The sequence below is a fragment of the Juglans microcarpa x Juglans regia genome, chromosome 4S (assembly GCF_004785595.1).
Source record: "Juglans microcarpa x Juglans regia isolate MS1-56 chromosome 4S, Jm3101_v1.0, whole genome shotgun sequence".
NCBI classification, from domain to species: Eukaryota; Viridiplantae; Streptophyta; class Magnoliopsida; order Fagales; family Juglandaceae; genus Juglans; species Juglans microcarpa x Juglans regia.
In genome coordinates this window covers 21,569,620-21,590,395 of record NC_054601.1, presented here as the reverse complement: position 1 = coordinate 21,590,395, position 20,776 = coordinate 21,569,620, and the positions used below count along the sequence as shown (strand labels likewise).

Genomic DNA, 20,776 nt, shown 5'->3' with positions numbered 1-20,776 from the left:
AATTCCAATTTGTTTTGGGATTACACTATGTTGTGGCTTAATGTTTAGGTTATTGTGGCAGAGTTTTTGCTTGTATATTTTCTCTTGCACTCATTCATTTCATTGGTTTGATGTGCAGGCTTGTGGTTAGCCTCGTTTATCCTTTGGAAGTCATGCTATCAACTCGGTGGATTTGGATCTCATATTGGATGTCTCAGATTGACTACCATAAGAGATTTTATATCTTTGTTTTTATTTATCATATGATTTTATATATTTTTTAGTAGCTTAATACATAGATTTTTTTTTTATTTTTATAGAAATATGTTCTATTGTCAGTGATGGAATGGAAGAAATTACATTTAAACGTGAAAATTAAGTCATGTCAATATTGTGTAATAAAACCATTCAAATGATATTCATTTAATCAAATGATATTGTTTAAATGTGAATTAGGGACGGAAAAAATTTGTCCCAAAAAATTCGTTTGAACGGAATTGTTGGCATTTAAACAACTATTAGGGATGAAAAAATTGTCCTAAAAAAAATCCATTTGAACGTTCCTATTGAAGTTCGAACAACAATTAGGGACAAAAAATTTTTTGTCCTAGAAAAAAAATCCGTTCAACCGTGATCGAACGATCCAGCAAAATTTCCTCCCAAAAACGAGTGCTCCGTGTGTGGATCCCATGCCAAGCTTTCTACATCTGTTGTGACTGAAAATTTATAACCGAAATGTGCTGGTATTCTCCATCCTTCTGCAATGGGTAAATATGATATAAACATCAAGTGATAAGACATGGAAAGTAATAGACTTCCTCAGAGTCTAAAACACTCAAATTCAAGCACAAAAGTCCCTAGTCGAGGCTTATGCAGATGCACACACGTTTACATTCAATAGATATGATGATACTTTTAAAGAAATTAAAAGAAAAAAAAAACTAATGCACGGATATAATTTATTACCATGACTACTGAATGATCAAAAGATCCACAAAGAATAACTTGTGGTGCATGATGATTCCATGTAACAGCTTGAACCTGCACGCATGAGGAATAAAATTAGACTCATCTGCTGGATCGTTTGGTAGTGCTAAGGGCATTTGATGCGTTTCCAAAAACTCATGCATTCATGTTTATGATAACACTATCACATTGGAGCCATGCAAATATCACACGACTATGGGCAAATGGCCTGTGCATGTACTCAAACTAGCAGATTCTAATTATGGGCAAACATGTTCTAACTTATAATCTGATTATGTAGTAAATAGAAACTATACATGATTACCATATAATTCTAACCTTGTCTGTTTACTTGTCAAAAAAGAAATTCTGACCTTGTCTGTATGATGCTCCATGGTAATATTACATTTTCCAGCAGCTACATCCCATATCTTAACTCGTTTGTCAGCACTTGCACTGGCAATAATATTCCTCTTTTTTTTTTTTTTTTTTTTTTTCAAGGCCCAAGTAAAACAAAGTATATCCATTATATACACCACAATTAAGCAGGACAAGGCCAAACAGTGTGTAGAGAAGTAGAGGGCATGCAACCTGTAAAGGAAAAGGTATTTCGGTGAAGATTCCATTGAGCCAACAGCTATGAAATTCCCTGGCAACATACATGAAGCTTTTAAAGATAAGCTGTTAAAGAGGGGGAAAATATACATAAATAGCAAATCAAACCAACTTCAAGGGAAAATAAGTTGCTCACAATGGCCACTCACGTTTATGATATCGAGGATTAGCTTCTTCCAAAACAAAGCCAATGGTCAAGAAATATGGCCTCCTACATTTATTTTCATTATTCCCAATGAATATTGTTTTAAGAAAAAAATCTACACATTCGCAATGAATATTATTTGTTATAGTTTGCTCTTCCAGTCAATCATATCATTTTCCCGCATTGTACATCATACACATTCCAATGATTTTCCAACAGAAATTGTTATAACTTATCGCACAATTTCTGTTTTCGTATTTACAGCTACCCTAGGAGGAATTTGTTATCCTATGTAAACAATCTAATTACTATAAAGGTACTCTTTTTTAGCTGCAACAATATCTATTTCAACGCCATTAAAAGAACTGACCTTCGATCAAAAGCGCCGGCGGACTTGATCACCGAGGGCACAAGCTTTGCCGCCCCTTTGGGTAACCAAGCTATGGAGGATATCATTGTTGTTAAATCCGATATATGAAAGTTGGTATATCAATACGCGATGAGAACGTGAGAAGGTAGCGCTAATGGCTGCCGAGGCAGTGTCCTTGCACTTCCTGTCTCTCGATTTTTCAATGGGGTTTTAAGGGAACACCATGATTTGTTTGGTAGCGGGTTTATTCTAATTGAGAATGAGGCTTCGGTATTCCGTATTCGGAGTCTGGACACGCTTATTTATGTGCTTACAAATTCTAAAGCTTGAACATTTATAAATTTAGGAAAGTACCAGTAGGGCTGAGCTCTGATTCCGACGGAGTCGAAGTTGTTGTTTCCGAACTCGGAGCTGAATTTTTACTCCGATTCCGACTCTGAACAAAATTGGAGTTCGACTCCGATCTGAGTTTAGGCGGTGTCGAAATTTTCAGAAGTTTGTACAGCCCTAAGTACTGGCGACACAATGGGATCCCACAAAGTGACGTGTAGGTATTTTGTTTTAATGTTTATTTTACTTTTCCTTTAGTATTTGTATTTCTTTTCATTTTTTATTTCACTACCCTCAGTTCCCCTCCTCCAACTTTCTTATTTTCTGTTCTTTTTCTCACTCCCCTCTCCCGCTCAGTCTCCCTCCCCCACTTCACTATCTCGAAGCGAGCCCTCCTCCAGACAGAGATCTGTTCGTCAGTCTTCGACAGCCCAGACAACCCTCTACCACCGAATACTTCTCTATGTTTGGTTGTTGAGAAAATGAAAGGAAAATAATATTTGTTCTCTATTTAGTTGTTGAAAGGGAAAATCGCAACTTGTTCTTGTTGGGTTGAGGAAATGAATGGAAAATTACAATTGTTCTGTGTTTGGTTGTTGAGAGGGAAAATCGTAATCTGTTTGGTTTTTAAGAAAATTGCAAAGGAAATAGAAGGAATATGAGAGAAAGAGAGACTGAGAGAGAGAGGTCTGTTGTATGTTGCTGGGGACAACGGCATGGATTTGCGACGGGAAGGGAGGGAGAGGGGAAAGGGGGATTAGGGCTAGAGATGGGGAAAAAAGAAAAAAACTTAACTGGACGTGGAAGTGACATGTCAGCTTGTGGGATTCCTTTGTGAGATCCCAATGTGTCTCTAGCAGTCCTCATAAATTTATGAGCATGTTTCATATATACTAGTAATGGCACAACTTGAAATGCACGTGTGCGCAATTGTAAAAATATGAGAATTATTTTTAAAAATTAAAGCTTCTTGTAAAAATAAATAATAAAATAAAAAATAGATTAATAAATATAATTATGATATGTAATAGGTGCCTATATTGGACAAACTTACATATATGGTAGTAAATTAGATGTTACTTGGCAATTTGTCACTCTACAATGAACAACAAAATGAGAATTATAATATGTACAAAGTTGAAACAAGTCATAGATTTATACAAGTTAAAATAAACCTAATACAAAGTTAAGAGAGTGACAGATCCATACAAATTTGGTGAATAAGCGAACTATACGAATTTTAAGTAACATTTCTGTCAACCAACAATACAAGTCGTGTCAGTGTTTTATCTAGTTATATAACTACAACTTTGGAAACTTTGATGAGAACAGGTTTTAAGGGTTTATGTCGTTGTTTCAGTTACTGGGTTGATGGACAGGACGTTGAATTTCTTTTGACGTTGCTGTCAAAGTTGATTTACTTATGCACCAATTAGATGGATGATCCATTCCTTTTTTAAAACTTGTGCTGCAATATTTTGAAGATATGGTAGATGATCCTGCATAAATTAACGAGAAGGTATAAACTAAGTAAATTTTTGTTAAGTAATTAAATGTAATAGGTAAGGTTCTTTCTTAAATAAATCTCTGGGTATAAACGGTTTTCATTTTTACAATGGCTTATATTTTTTAAATGAACAAATTAATCTAGAAAGTAGAGACAATGAACTATAGAAAAATATAGCCAAGTTTACAGAATAATATGAAGTTTATAAAAGAATAGCTTTAAATTGGTGAACATATGTGTTTAAACCATAGTTGTGTGTTTAAACCAAACTAAATAAATAAATAGCAAGAGATTTCATAATTAATAAATCAAACTAAATAAATAATTAAAGTCTTGAACTAAATCTAACTGCTCCATTTAAGCCTAGCCTAACTACTTGTACTAATCATCATCTTTACCTGGGTGGTTAAAGACATGAGATAAAATTAAAATGAGTCGAAGACTCAATAAAAAACCTATCACAACGTAAATATACTAAGCATAAAGTTTTTATAAAATTTTTCATACTGAAAGCTTAAAATCATGACTGATTATACTGATGTTTGTGCCATGCAGATGTGTCTTGATTTATCTGGCCAACACACTTAATCATATGTGCAATGTTTTGCACCAGCCCCACAACCACAAGGGGAGCCGCTGGCGTAGTATTCTGCCATATTACGATGGACCACACTTGAGTTTGTGGCTTGCACATATACCCTGAATCTGCATTGGTACCATGCATCTGAATAGTCATCTGATTAAACTGATCTGATTTTATCTTGCACTTGAACTTAAGAAAGCTTACATGTCTTACGCAACGTAAGATGCATGACATAATATATACATAATTATAATTGTTGAATTTGAACATGATGCGGAATGACATGATCGTGTACTATGTTGGATGACATGTTTGCATATATCATGACATGCGTGGTACATAAAAAGTGGCGGTCAAAGATCTGACTTTAATAATAATATATCTAAACTGACATGTGATAATCCTAATTCATGATCAAATTACTTACCTCGTAGTTATGCTTCCAAAATTTCACTGCACAGTTTGTTACCGATACGAAGCACTAAACATTACTAAATTTCTAAGAAAGTGTGTCGTGGTATTCTAATCAAAGTTTTAAGTTTTGTATTGTACTAGCTGGTATTTACCGTACCGGAGTAGTGACCGGTAAAAGAAATGTATGTGTTTCATACCAAGACAATTATCGACCATACCGGTGTGTTTTGGTCAATACCGACCGGTTTCGGTGTACCAGTTGAAATTATTATTTTTTTTTTGTAATTAGTGGAAAAATTCTGATTTTTTCATAATTTTCACTCAAATTTTCATATCTGAAGGCTACTTTTTTAACTTTTTTTAATCCTCTTTTCTCAAGGACTAAAAAATCAAATCTCTACTTCCTTTTTCATGATGAAGATGAGTAACTATTGTTTAAAATAGTTTGGTTGAGAACTTAGAAGTATTATTGAGTTTTATAAATATGTGTTTTAATTTTATAAGACTTGCATTGATGCTATTTTGAAATATAATTTATACATATATAATTAATTTATTATATATAGACTATTCCGAAACAATACTAGTAGTGAAATATTTCATTTCAGTGCCTTAATCGAAATGGTCATCGAAAAAGTTTTCAAAACTTTGATTCTGATTAATTAAAAGTATACCTTGGAAATAATCTAATAAATGTTCAGTTATACTAAGACTAATAGATAGTAATGTTATTTAAAATTCATAACATATTCCTTGATTTTTTATTTAAGATATAACATAATAATTTTATATGAGAATCTGACAAAATAAACTATGGAAATAAACAGAATCCACTAATCATAAATTTAATGCTCAGTACTATACCTTGAAATATGCTTAAATCCATAAAAAAAAAAAATGTTCTATTGGCCACATATTTATTCAATTAACGAAGCCCAAGTAAAGTATAACATAGTGGTTTTATGTAACATACATTCAAGCCCAACCTAATTTAAAAACACTAGTCCCATTCAAAATCCAAGCACAGCCCACGTAAATGACCCAAGGTTAAAACATATGACTTGCCAAGTACACTCAAGGCACAAACGTAATTACTCAAAAGGATTCTTCAAATGGCTTCTACCGAATTCCAAGGGTTGAAGGTTGTTTTTGTAATAACAAAAAGAATGAATGCACTTTTTAGGAAAACTGAAAATCAAAAAGGAAAATCTGAAACATAAGGTAAAATAGACGAATGTTTGGTTTGGATAGTGAGATGATCTGTAAATAATAGTAAAATAATTTGTGAATAGTAATGAAATATTTGAGTTGAGATTTTTTTGGAAAATAGGAGAGAAAAAGTTAAATAAAAATATTATAAAATAAGAATATTTTTAGAATATTATTTTTTAAAATCATTTTTTTTTTGGATTTGAAATTTTTGAAATTTTTTTTTGCATTTTGTGTGGAAGTTTATGAAAGTTATAATGATTAGGTAATGATTAGATGAAAAAGTTGAAAATTTGAAATTAAAAATTGTTTGTGTTTGTGGTGTTTCGATATTGAGATGAGATGAGAAAAGAGACTTTCAACATTCAAACCAGGCCTAAAAGAACCAAAACACCTTTACTGGAGAAGGGAAAGTCGTGCGACAGTGGGATTCAAAGCTCACTAGGTGAATATGGAGGTGTGACGGATGATGTGGCTGGCTAGCCGAGAATGGGCGGAGGACGGCGAATTCCGGGTGGCTAAGCTGAGTTTAATGGCGACAGTAGTTTCTGGTGGAATAAAGATCAATTTTTTTTCATCACTTGGTTGAGGAAACACAGTGAAGAAAAAAGAGGGAGAAATCAGTGGAGTCTTATCAAGAAGAAAGGGACGCCATGCGTGGTGGATTTGAGTGGATGGAGTCAAAGTCAGCAATTTCTAAGTTATCGAGTGGTGTTCCGACTTCTCCTTAGTGCCTTCAATGACAAGTTCCGGCAAAGTGGGCTGGTGGAAAGGGAGACTATGGTGGCTTTGTGGAGTGGTTTCTGGGATTTTTTTTTTTTTTTTTGCAAGGCTTTGTTGGGTGGCTAAAAATTATGGGTGTCTTGGTTTAGAGAGAGAGAGAGAGAGAGAGAGAGAGAGAGAGCTACAGTGGCTTTTGAGAGAGTTGATTTTTGATCTTTTGCTATGAAGAATAATTAGATTTCACGTGGGGCTTGCTTGTTGGATGCTGAAAACTGAGGGTGAGATATTTTGAGGGAATAAAAGATTATAACAGTGAAGATAGCATCTAATTTAGAAATCTTTGGGACGAAAAAACAGTTGAGGCTGAACCGAACGAGAAAAGAAAAAGTAACAGGGGTTAGAAACAGGCAGAAAATGGAAATTTGTTGAAAATGAGGGACATTATTGGAAATAAATTAGTGAGCAAAAGTTAATGTTCATACCGGATAGCCACTTATATAACTAAGGTAGATATATATGTTTGTAATATATATATGGACTTTGGACAAAAGTGGGTGAGTTTAATAATGTAGTGTGTATCTACATTACAATATGCAGTGTTGGTTAATGGACACCCAAGTGAAGTGATCATCCCTACAAGGGCATTAAGACAAGGAGATCATTTATTTCCATACCTTTTTCTCTTGTGTATAGAAGGGCTTAGCACTTTGATAGATTTTTCAAAAGCTAGAAGTGATATTCAAGGCATATCAATGACAAAAGGAGGAACAAAGATTAATTATCTTCTCTTTGCAGATGATTGCATGTTTTTTATAGAGCAAATCTACCGGAGTGGATGAATGTAGCACAAATGTTGAAATAATACAAATCTGTGTAAATTTGTGTGTACATTAAAGTCTAAATCTATGTCATTGTGTGTATGTAAATGAGTAAATCTAGTCTAAATTTGTCATCTGGAATTTTTGTTGAATCAGTTCCCTGATAAACTAAATTATTATTTGTGTAAGTATATAGTATAAAATTTTTGGAGCACAATCTTGGGGCTGTGAACATTAATCCGAGATCTATTCTACTGTCAGTTTGTCATTGTGAGTGTTCTTACTTCTTACTTATAGTTCTTAATATGTTTTACATGAAAAAAAATTATTATTGTTAAAATGTGATAATTTGAAGGAGACACAAACATCAAAACCCCCTAGTGCCCTTACCTGCCAATTACCTAAGAAACAGAAAGGGAAGGATGCATCGATTGTATGAGACTATTTTATGAAAGTGGAGGATTGTCCTGTAGATGATCCAAAGGCTAAATGTAATTATTATGGCAAGATGTACGCTTGCCACTCAAAGAGAAACATAACTTCAACAATACAAAACCATTTGCCTTCATGTCCAAAAAATCTTCATAAACATGGACTTTTGGATATCTATAAAAAAACATTGACAGGTGAGGCAACACTTGAGGATGGAGTTAGAGAGAGTGATGGTAGTACATTAAGGATTCTTGTAACCCACAAATATAGTGAAGAGACTGTGAGGTTGGTGATTGCAGAGATGATAATTATCGATAAGTTGACATTTAGAGTTGGTGAAGGACAGAGATTTAGAAAAGTGTGTTGGTCTTTTGAACTTCGGTTTAAAGTGTCATGTCGTGTCACTGTTGTAAGAGATTGTTTGAAATTGTATGAATTAGAAAATGAGAAACTTAAAAAAGTGCTTAAAGATGGTGGCATGAGGATTTTGTTGACGACCGATACATGGATATCGGTACAGTGTTTTAATTATATGTGTCTAACTGCACACTTCATTGATAAGAATTGGAAATTGCAGAAAAAAAATCATTAATTTTTGTTTAAACCCTAATCATAGAGGAGATACTATTGGAAGATATGTAGGGTCATGCTTGCTTGATTGGGACATTGTTAGAATATTTACTTTAACTGTTGATAATGCAATTTCATATTTGAAATAGTTTTTGTTGGGGAATGTGTTGGGGGGAAAGTATATGCACATGAGATGTTGTGCTCATATCTTGAACCTTATTGTGAATAAGGGTTTGAATGAGTGCAATGACACCATCACAATAGTTAGAAATGCAGTAAGATATGTGTGTTCATACCCCGCAAGATTAGAAAAGTTTAAGAAATATGAAGAAAAAGAAAAAAAAATTGATTGTAAGAAAATGTTGTATTTAATGTATAGACACAATGGAACTCAACCTACATAGTGTTGGAGGCGATTGAGAAGGCTTTCAGATGGATGGAGAGTCAAGATTATAATTTTCTCTCTTCCTTTGATAATGGGCACATGGGGCCTCCTAAAACTAAGGAGTGGGAGACAATGTGAGTATTTGTTAATTTTTTGGAAATGTTTTATAACGCTACTAATGGATTTTCTAGGTCTTTATATGTGACAGTCAACACAAATTTTCTGGAAATTTGTGATCTCCAAAATTAGTTGATTATGTTGAGCAAGAGTACTAAAATGTTTTTGAGGAGCATGTTCATAAATATGAGAACAAAATATGATAAGTATTGGGGGTCATTAGATAGGATGAACTTGTTCACGTTGATTGCATTTGTGCTTGATCTACGAAGCAAATTTGGGCTTCTTACTTTCCACCTGAAGAAAGTTCATAATGAGTTTTGTGCTAAGGAGTTGGTGTCAAGTGTTAGATAGATATTAGCAGATTTGTATGCGGAGTATAATGCTACATTCGATTCCACCATGAGTACAAGGGCACATGAGCCCCCTCGACATCTAGAACAATGAATGATGGTGGTGGCAAATGTGAGACAAAATGGTTCTACGAGTGGTATAAAGCATCGTCTGCCATGAGATCTACTATTGCCAAAACAGAAGTGTATTGGTATTTATCAGATGGTTGTGGAGCACTCAGCCCATCGTTTGACTTGTTGACTTGGTGAAAAATTAATGAGCCTAACTATCTTATACTTGCGAGGATTTCAAGAGACTTGTTGGCCATGCCTGTTTCCGCAGTTGCATCCAAGTCAGCATTTAGTATGGAAGGTCGTGTGCTTGATTCTTTTTGGAGTTCGTTGGCTTCGAGAACTTTTGAGCCACTTATTTGTGCTCAAAATTGGTTAAGGCATCCATCAACAACAATTAATATCCGGAAGGCTATGGATAATGTGGAGAGAGCTTCGTAGTAGAATCGGGTAATGTTTTCTTTGTTTTCATTGTAATTTAATTTTAGTATTTTTCATAAACCAAATTCACTAACATTTGATGTTTTATACTTATTATTTATTAATGATTATATATAGAGCTGGACGCATAATCAAACGTGACAACTATTAAAGATTGAAGGTTGAAGCAGCAAACATGAAGATCACTCCCAATTTGTTGTCATTTTTCTATGTTATGGTTTTTGGTTTTTTTTTTTTTTTGGAATTTTTGCTATGTTTAAGACAATTTGTTTTTATTTGTAATATGTAATAATAAACAATAAACAATTAGTGAAGTTATTTTTATTTAGTTTTAATTATGTAGTAAGTAGTAAGTAATGATATAATATAGTTAGTATTAGTATTATAGTTATATTAAGTAATATTTATTGCTAATTTATTTATTTTTTATACATAACATTAAAAATGATATTAAAATAAAAATGAAACTTAAATATAGAAATAGTTTAAAGTAAATTAAGAGTTTAAAGCAATCCCAAAAAGACCCAAAGTGATCTAAAACTAGTGTCTAAAATAGAGGCAAAAAAAATGGCTCAAATAGACAATAGACCGATGAACCGGTCGGAGCCGGTCCGGCTGGTATCCCTTCCCACATTCGGCTGGTTCGCTCAGTTTCACCACCACAAAAACTGCAAGTCGATTGGTTTGGTTTTCACCCCTAATCCCTTCCCACATTCGGCCGATTCGGTCGGTTTCACCACCACAAAAACTGCAAGTCGGTTGATTCCCTTTTTGGGAAAAATCAAATTGATTATTTCGGTTTTCATCACTAATTACACATAGATCTCCTTGTTTTAAATGAACTACTCCAAAATAATTAATTAGGAACACCACAAAGTCTCAAAATAAACGTCAACCTTCTAAAATATCAAGATAACAGAGCAAAACAAAACTACTGAATAAACTCTCCAATAATCAAAGTACCCTCTTTATACTTAATCTGCTATACTCACACAGTCTTACCCATACTTCATATTCTTGATTTTCAGTTGAAACATCCAAAACATCTGAAAATATTGTGAAGATATTGGGTGAGTTATCAACAACTCAGTAAACAGATAACATATATGTAACACCCCGTATTTTAGTGTATTTTTACTGAATGATTATTTTTATTTATTCAATAATTTATTCTCTTATTTTAAGTTTATCGGATTTTTAGTGGGTTTATTTTTATGATTTTTAGTTTGTGAAAAATTAAATTTGATATGTTTCCTTAATATTAATTATTGTTATGCATTTAAATTTCTCTTTATTCTAAATTAATTTATTGTCAGATTTAATTAATTTATTTTCATTTTATCATTACGTTTAAATTATTTTATTTAACTGGCTGTTTTGGAAATCGTTTCCGTTGGATCATTTTTGTAACCCAAGATGTGAGGACTGTACCTCATTTCTTTTCCTCTATTTTCTCTTTCCTCTCTTTTTCTTTTTTCTTTTCTTTCATTTTCTTCTTTTTCTTCCTTCTCCCCTCTGCTTCCCGTGCGACGCACTCCCTTCCCTCTCTTTCCCGTGCGCTTCCCCCTCTCCACCCAGCCGCCGCCTCGCGCCGCCGTGTGCGACACCGCTCCTCCCTTCAGCTCCCCCACCGGCCGGCGACACCACCCCACTAATCTCGGCCCCTAACTCGCCGCCGATAGCCCCACGCACCACACCAAGCCGCGGCGCTCTCTTCACAACAGCATCGTCATTGCGCCACCTCCGGCCACCATTTCTTCACCACTTTATCCTTGACCTCATAGCAACTCAATGCACCAAACCCCAGCTCCGATCCGTCACCGGTGAAGTATATCCAACTCCATTTCCGTTTTGGGTATTTTTGCACTTCAACCAACCTCTACGCCGCCACCCACGGCAAACCACCACCACCATTAGCTTCACCGACATCCCTAAGCCCTACCTTATCAATTTCGTGTCTTACTTTGTCTCCATTCAAAATTGGGTTTTTGAGACCCACGGCCACAGTGTATTTTGCACTGTTCTGCAGCTGTGTTGCCACTTTTTGCAACTCCGTGATCCTCTGGAAATTATTATATAGCATTGTAAGTATTTTTCCAAAGAACTATCGTGATTTAAATATATTTTTGCACTAACTCATATTATTGTGATCTGGTTGGACATACTGGATTGAGTTCGAGGAGTTCGGGGGTTGGATGGATTGTGGACGGAGTTGTGTGTTTGGTTGGTATTGTGAAATGTTGGTTGTTGGTATGGTTTTGTTCATGTACATGGCATATTGCACGCATGATCATGTTTGTAAAGGAAACTGGGTTTTCGTGTATATGTATTCATGTTCATGTGTTTCATGAAAACTGGATTTTCATGTGTTAAAGGATTTTGAGTGTGTGTGTATCATGACCCCAAGCCGAGATGGGTATTATCTTGGTGCTGAGTGACGTCCCCTGGGTTCTCGCTAGGCGACAACGGGATCGGACGAGATGGTCTCGTGCTGACTCCGTAGCCCATCTACTGGCTGGGGCTAGAGGATGCTTGGCCAAGAATGCGCTGGGCACGGAACTGGGCATCGCTCGTTGCATAGTGGATGCTTGGCCATGAACACGCTGGGCGCGAAACTGGGCATCGCTATGAAGCTAAGACATGCAGATGATCCCTAGGGGAGATCATTGTGCATATGGTTAATGGATTGATAGGCTATTTTCTGAAAAAATAGCGTGTGTTGAATAAGAGGATTTTATATGATTCATTTTCTGGGAAAATGATGTTTATTGATTTGGGTAATTTTTTGAGAAAATGACGGATTACTATTTTTGGGCCAAAATGGGATTTTGGCGTGTGTTGGAAAAATATCCATTTTCAGAGAAAATGATATTTTGGATTTGATGCATATTTCATCATATGTATGCATGTTGGTGGCATCAATATCTTTTTATCTCGTGGTTGTTTGGTTTATACTTACCTGTGGTACCGTTCTCTGGTAATATGCAGATTTTAATGCAGAGGAGGATGAGGGTGAGCCTGAGGATTCGGCTCCGTCCGAGGAGTGATCCGGGATCACTTGTTTTGGTTTGAGACTTGTATATATTTTATTTAGAATGACTGTATAACTTTTTAAGGATAATTTGTTTTGAGTATTTGTATTTAAAATTTTGGTACTTAGTTGACTATTATAATATCCGCTGCTACTTTTATTGTGCACCTTTATATGTTACACACACTTGAGCACATTTTGTTGGGATGCATGACCGTGTTGTCTTCATCCCAACGTCACGATTCCCATATTTTTTTTGTATGTGGGTGTCGGGGCGTTACAATATACTAGTATGTAAACCTAAATCTTTTCACAGAGTTTGAACAAAACATTATAATTCCATAATACAGATCCAAAACATGTTATCAAAATATCAGAGTGACACTTTAAAATGTTCATATTCAAAATTCATTTAGCATAACATAATTGAATATCATCATCTTATCAGTTATCATATCATATCATATTATATCATATCAAAGCATCATATCAGAACATAGACCATGTTTAAATCCCGTGGTAGGGTTGTGCTATCCCCGGTGGCCAAACCTGGCAGTATCAGAATATGAACTTCCCTTATCATTCTATGAGTCCCAAGTGTGCACATTAGAAAAACCACACAGAAAAATCACTTTGCTCCAAAGTGGGTGCATTCAGAAACATATATCTTGGTACCAACCATATAACAGAGGCCACAATTTTATTCTCATGGTAAGGTCAGAGCAAAGCATAAACAAAATCAAATATAGAATCAGAATGTCATGCCAATGGTTTCCAGATACCACATCATATCAATACAGAGTACTGGACAGAGTCATATCATCTTCACATTATCAAAACAAATTCAAAGGATATTCACATAATCAGGCAAAAATCTTCAGTTTCATATTCACTCTTTTTGCACAGTCATATCATCTCACTTGACTTTTATGTGAGATGAATGACATGACACAACATAAAATAGACAAACACTTCGTAACGTGACATAACATGAAACATACAAACATTTCATAACATGACATAACATGACAAATATTTCATGACATGATATAACATGAAACAGACAAAGGTTTCGTGACATGACATAACGTGAAATAGATAAATCTTTAGTGACAAAATATAATGTGTAATAAATAAATATTATGTGGCAATCCCATGAGACAAGTCTACACTATAATGGAAATCCCACGAGACAAGACAACATCATCATGGTAATCCCATGAGACAAGGACATCATGGTAACTCCATAAGACAAGAATATAGTTCACTTCATGATGTTATTTCAAATTCAAGTTCATGTTCAATTTCACGTTAAGTTCATGTTCAGTTCATGTCAAGTTTCATGTTCAATTTCAAACTCAGTTTCACGTCATGTTTATTTCATATTCAGTTCAAGTTCGTGTATAGTTTCAGTTCATCCCATGTTCAAGGTCATTTCATTTCAGTTCAGTTCAAGTCATGTCAACACATGACATGTTATTTATCATGACACGTCAAGCTCATTTATGATTATGTTTTGCAATCGTGCTTTTACTGTCATGCATGCATCTCAAAACTGTCAGTTAAGTTCTTTATTAACTTACTGAGATTTGTAATCAAATTTCACCATTATAGTTTCAATTACCATTTTCCCCCTTAGGACCAAGAGATGCGGTAGATGATCGAATGAGGGCGATCGACTAGACATGCACAATGATGGCACGATGCGGAGCTCATAGCTTCGATTTTCCATTTTATCAATAGTATTATGGCGTCCTTGACCGAGTTGTGTGAGCTACTCGATGGATTAGCTTAGTAGTTACCTTAGTTTTGCATGTACATGGGGAACTCTGTCTTCAGTACTCTTATGGTTGCAAACTTTTTAGACTTGTGATGTAACATAAATGTCTATTATGTTCAGTTTATGAAATATGTTTTAATGTTTTGGGATATAGCATTTGATACTTTATGTATTGCTCAAAGAAAAAAAAATTATCTGCTACAAATATTGCATAATGTTTAGATGCATATTAGGTGCATTGTATTTTTAATTGTCATGAAATAGAGCAGGTAATTTTGTGTTGTATGTTTTGATGCTTCAAAGTCTGTCAAATTTCAAACAGAATCTTGAGGTATCACAAGGATAATATTTTGTTCACAATAATAAATTTAATATAAAAATACGCAATCATCTACATGTTTATTAAATATAAAGATAAAATAAATTAATATTTTCATATCTAATGGACCCACCGAGTGTGATTTTTATTTCATAATAAAAAAAGAATTTTTATTTTCTTAAAAAAAATTAATAGCTTAAAGTGAAAGAATTATAATATATATATATATTTTATGTCGGGGACCTCTCAGATTCTTTGAACCCATCATACAGAGTAAATTCCAGTCACATACACTGCACCTCAGAAGTAATTATAAATACATAGAATGAGTTCTAAAAATTAATAGTTCTTGAGAAATATTAAGGCTTCATTTGATTACATAGATGAGATGAAAAATTTATAAATAATATTGAATTATTTATAAATAATAATAAAATTATTTGAAATAAGATTTTTGTGAGATTTTGAGAAATGAGAAGAAAAAAATTGAATAAAATAATTAGAAAGTTAAAAGAGAGTTAGAATATAATTTCTTAACAATTTTTTGTTTTTTTTTTTATTTTTTTATTTAGAGATTTAAAAAGGTTGAATTATTTTTAACATTTTGTTTGAAAATTTGAAAAAATTGTAATGATTAGGTAATGATTAGATAAAAAATTAAAAAATTAAAAAAATTTGAAATTAAAAAAATATTTATATTTAAATAGTATATATTTAAATATTAAAATGAGATAAGAAGAGATGATTTGAAAGGTTAAACAAACGAAATCAAGCCTACATCTAATGGAAGATGATTATTGATAAAAGAATGCACGGTGCCCCTATTTTTTCAAGATAGGAAAATTAGGTAGATGAAATACTTCGAACCAATCTTCAAAGTACCAGGTCCTTCGGCAATAAAGTAATACTGACCTGTAATTTGTAAACCAGTAGTTGTATAAATGATTTTTTTTAATAATATGAAATTTAATGACTATTGGAACATTCAAGAAGCAGCATCCCAGAAGTGTCGGCAACCGGACATTCAATAGGAAATCTAACTTATATATATCGGTAGCCCTGATTATGTGTACGAACATGCATGCCGACAGAATTGTTACACGTGCTGCGTTACAAATTGCTAAATGTGCCACGTTATTACTCATCGCCACGTGGAAGTTTATTTTTCCGAATTTTGGATTTTGCTTTCTGTCAAAAGAGAAACGAAAGATCCGGCCACATGATGTCTCTCCAAATGATGCAAATTAAGACGTGTTCGGCGACAAAACTTCATCTCAAACGGATACTTCATCTCAGTTTATGAGTAGCCGTGTTCGAACATGATAAACGTCTACTCATTGTCGGCGACGAAACTTCATCTCAAACCGACGTGTTCGGATATTTTTAGGCTTCTATCACTTCCACGTGGCCATGAGTAATAACGTGGCACGTTTAGCAATTTGAAACGCGGCACGTGTAAAAATTCTGTCGTCATGCATGTTCATATATATACATAACCAGTTCTACCGATATATACAAGTTAGTCCAAAGTAATCGAAGGTACTCACTCTTAATCCATCCTCTATCCGTGCAAAGAACAGTCGCAGCTAGCAAGCTTACCTTTATACACTTCCGTTAAAATTCTCAGCCTTTGCTTGTGATTTTGTTTCCGCTTGTTAACCTTGAAAATGGCACATCTCCAAAACACATACGGGGCAGCCCATAGCACAGATGCATACGGCAACGTTATCCGCAAAGACGAGTACGGCAACGTGATTCCTACGGACGAGCATGGCAACCCAATCCGACACAGCAGCACTACACTCCAAGGTGGGCAGCAGCAGCAGCGTCATGACCTTTCCGTAAGTACTCTTCTCAGTACTACATAATGAACATACTTTTCTTTCATATCCTCTAAAACCATATATATTGTTTTCACTTTTTGTTTTACCATATAGCTATGTTTTTCTGTGAATTAATTTAATGTAATACAGACTGAGTACGATGGGCAAGGCGGGGGAAGGAACAAGGGGCTGAGGGAGAAGATAACGGAGAACATACCTGGAGTTGGAAACAATGACCATCGAAATCATACGTCATCTGCGACTACAGATGCATACGGCAACGTTATACGCAAAGACGAATACGGCAACGTGATTCCTACGGACGAGCATGGCAACCCAATCCGATACAGCGGCACTACACTCCAAGGTGGGCAGCAGCAGCAGCAGCAGCGTCATGCTGAGTACGATGGGCAAGGCGGGGGAAGGAACAAGGGGCTGAAGGAGAAGATAACGGAGAACATACCTGGAGTTGGAAACAATGACCATCGAAATCATACATCATCTGCGACTACAGATGCATACGGCAACGTTATACGCAAAGACGAATACGGCAACGTGATTCCTACGGACGAGCATGGCAACCCAATCCGACACAGCGGCACTACACTCCAAGGTGGGCAGCAGCAGCAGCAGCAGCAGCAGCGTCATGACCTTTCCGTAAGTACTCCTCTCAGTACTACATGATAAACTTACTTTTCTTTTATTTCTTCTAAAACCTTATATATTGTTTTCGCCTATTGTTTTACCATATAGCTATGTATTTCTGTGAATTAATTTAACGTAATACAGACTGAGTTCGATGGGAAAGGCGGGGGAAGGAACAAGGGGCTGAAGGAGAAATTAACGGAGAACATACCTGGAGTTGGAAACAATGACCATCGAAATCATACATCATCTGCGACTACAGATGCATACGGCAACGTTATCCGCAAAGACGAATACGGCAACGTGATTCCTACGGACGAGCATGGCAACCCAATCCGAGACAGCGGCACTACACTCCAAGGTGGGCAGCAGCAGCAGCAGCGTCATGACCTTTCCGTAAGTACTCCTCTCAGTACTACATGATAAACTTACTTTTCTTTTATTTCTTCTAAAACCTTATATATTGTTTTCGCCTATTGTTTTACCATATAGCTATGTATTTCTGTGAATTAATTTAATGTAATACAGACTGAGTTCGATGGGCAAGACGGGGGGAGGAACAAGGGGCTGAAGGAGAAATTAACGGAGAACATACCTGGAGTTGGAAACAATGACCATCGAAATCATACATCATCTGCGACTACAGATGCATACGGCAACGTTATCCGCAAAGACGAATACGGCAACGTGATTCCTACGGACGAGCATGGCAACCCAATCCGACACAGCGGCACTACACTCCAAGGTCGGCAGCAGCAGCAGCAGCGTCATGACCTTTCCGTAAGTACTCCTCTCAGTACTGCATAATAAAAATACATTTCTTTCATATCTTCCAAAACCTTATATATTGTTTTTGCCTTTTGTTTTACCATATAGCTTTGTTTTTCTGTGAATTAATTTAACGTAATACAGACTGAGTACGATGGGCAAGACGGGGGAAGGAACAAGGGGCTGAGGGAGAAGATAACGGAGAACATACCTGGAGTTGGAAACAATGACCATCGAAATCATACATCATCTGCGACTACAGATGCATACGGCAACGTTATCCGCAAAGACGAATACGGCAACGTGATTCCTACGGACGAGCATGGCAACCCAATCCGACACAGCGGCACTACACTCCAAGGTGGGCAGCAGCAGCAGCAGCAGCGTCATGACCTTTCCGTAAGTACTCTTCTCAGTACTACATAATGAACATACTTTTCTTTCATATCTTCTAAAACCTTATATATTGTTTTCGCTTTTTGTTTTACCATATAGCTGTGTTTTTCTGTGAATTAATTTAATGTAATACAGACTGAGTACGATGGGCAAGGCGGGGGAAGAAACAAGGGGCTGAAGGAGAAATTAACGGAGAACATACCTGGAGTTGGAAACAATGACCATCGAAATCATTCATCTGTGACTACAGATGCATACGGCAACGTTATCCGCAAAGACGAATATGGCAACGTGATTCCTACGGACGAGCATGGAAACCCAATCCGACACAGCGGTACTACACTCCAAGGTGGGCAGCAGCAGCAGCAGCAGCGTCATGACCTTTCCGTAAGTACTCCTCTCAGTACTGCATAATAAACATACTTTTCTTTCATATCTTCTAAAACCTTATATATTGTTTTCGCCTTTTGTTTTACCATATATCTATGTTTTCTGTGAATTAATTTAATGTAATACAGACCGAGTTCGATGGGCAAGGCGGGGGAAGGAACAAGGGGCTGAAGGAGAAGATAACGGAGAGAGTTGGAAACAATGACCATCGAAATGATACATCATCTGCGACTACAGATGCATACGGCAACGTTATCCGCAAAGACGAGTACGGCAACGTGATTCCTACGGACGAGCATGGAAACCCAATCCGACACAGCGGCACTACACTCCAAGGTGGGCAGCAGCAGCGGCAGCAGCGTCATGACCTTTCCGTAAGTACTCCTCTCAGTACTGCATAACATAATAAACATACTTCTCTTTCATATCTTCTAAAACCTTATGTATTTGTTTTCGCCATTTGTTTTACCAAATATTTTTCTTTTTCTGTGAATTAATTTATTGTAATACAGACCGAGTTCGATGGGCAAGGCGGGGGAAGGAACAAGGGGCTGAAGGAGAAGATAACGGAGAACATACCTGGAGTTGGAATCAATGACCGTCGAAATGATACATCATCTGCGACTACAGACGAATACGGCAACGTTATCCGCAAAGACGAATACAGCAACGTTATCCGCAAAGACGAATACGGCAACGTGATTCCTACGGACGAGCATGGCAACCTAAAGCGCCACAGCGGCACTACTCTCCAAGGTGGGCAGCAGCAGCAGCGTCATGACCTCTCCGTAAGTACTCCTCTCAGTACTACATGATAAACATATTTTTCTTTCCTTATCTTATAAAACATTATATATTGTTTTCACCTTTTGTTTTACCATATATCTATGTTTTTTTGTGAATTAATTTATTTTAATACAGACCGAGTACGATGGGCAAGGCCGGAGAAGGAACAAGGGGCTGAATGAGAAGGTAACGGAGAACATACCTGGAGTTGGAAACAATGACCGGCGAAATGATACATCATCTGCGACTACAACGACTCCTACTAAGACGTCTGGCGGTTACGGTACTGGGGAACAGGCGCAGCATCATCAGCATGCAGAGAAGAAGGGTGTGATGGAAAAGATCAAAGAGAAGGTGCATAGGTGTGTGTGAAATGCTCCTTTGTAAGTTAGGATTAGATTGTATCATAATTAAGGTCCAGATCCTGTTCGGTGGAGGTTTGCTTAATTACAGGCTAAAGCACGTCTTTAATATGAGATGCATGCGTACGTGCATGCATGCATATGTTGGGGTACTGTGTGTTGTTTTTGGTTTTTGGTTAATATGTTATGTGGTGCATATTTAAGCATATATACTATCGGGCTTCAGCCTGCTTTCTTAATTTACATGAGTTATTCTAAGATAAAACCTTAATTAATTAATTTATTTCATAATCCTTTGTATTTGAATTTTGAACTGGTATATGCACATACATGGGATAAGGTAGATCCTCCCAATAAGTTGATCCACCGTAGAACAGTGAAAATATGGAGGGCAATCGACCTCCCTTAGGCGACATCTGGGAAGCAAGCCAATATTTGTGATCGATCTGATCCGATCTGTTTTTCTGG

The 20,776-nt window shown here is 36.0% G+C and overlaps 1 protein-coding gene across 18 annotated transcripts in view; it reads left to right on the top strand.

Annotated features, from left to right (window-relative positions):
* The first annotated feature begins 16,650 nt into the window (after positions 1-16,650).
* The window catches only part of LOC121262318 (mesocentin-like), a 227,672-nt gene continuing 223,546 nt past the window's right edge, over positions 16,651-20,776 (top strand). For 5 of the 18 annotated variants that reach the window (XM_041164738.1, XM_041164736.1, XM_041164739.1 and 2 more), the window contains exons 1-8: positions 16,652-16,979; positions 17,112-17,618; positions 17,751-18,002; positions 18,135-18,386; positions 18,519-18,773; positions 18,906-19,157; positions 19,289-19,534; positions 19,673-19,948. In XM_041164738.1, coding sequence (XP_041020672.1) covers positions 16,806-16,979; positions 17,112-17,618; positions 17,751-18,002; positions 18,135-18,386; positions 18,519-18,773; positions 18,906-19,157; positions 19,289-19,534; positions 19,673-19,948 — 2,214 coding nt within the window. In that variant the 5' untranslated portion in view covers positions 16,652-16,805. Of the gene's footprint in view, positions 16,980-17,111; positions 17,619-17,750; positions 18,003-18,134; positions 18,387-18,518; positions 18,774-18,905; positions 19,158-19,288; positions 19,535-19,672; positions 19,949-20,081; positions 20,301-20,776 lie in introns of all 18 variants that reach the window. The other 13 variants (XM_041164751.1, XM_041164750.1, XM_041164748.1 and 10 more) reach the window with 10 other exon arrangements.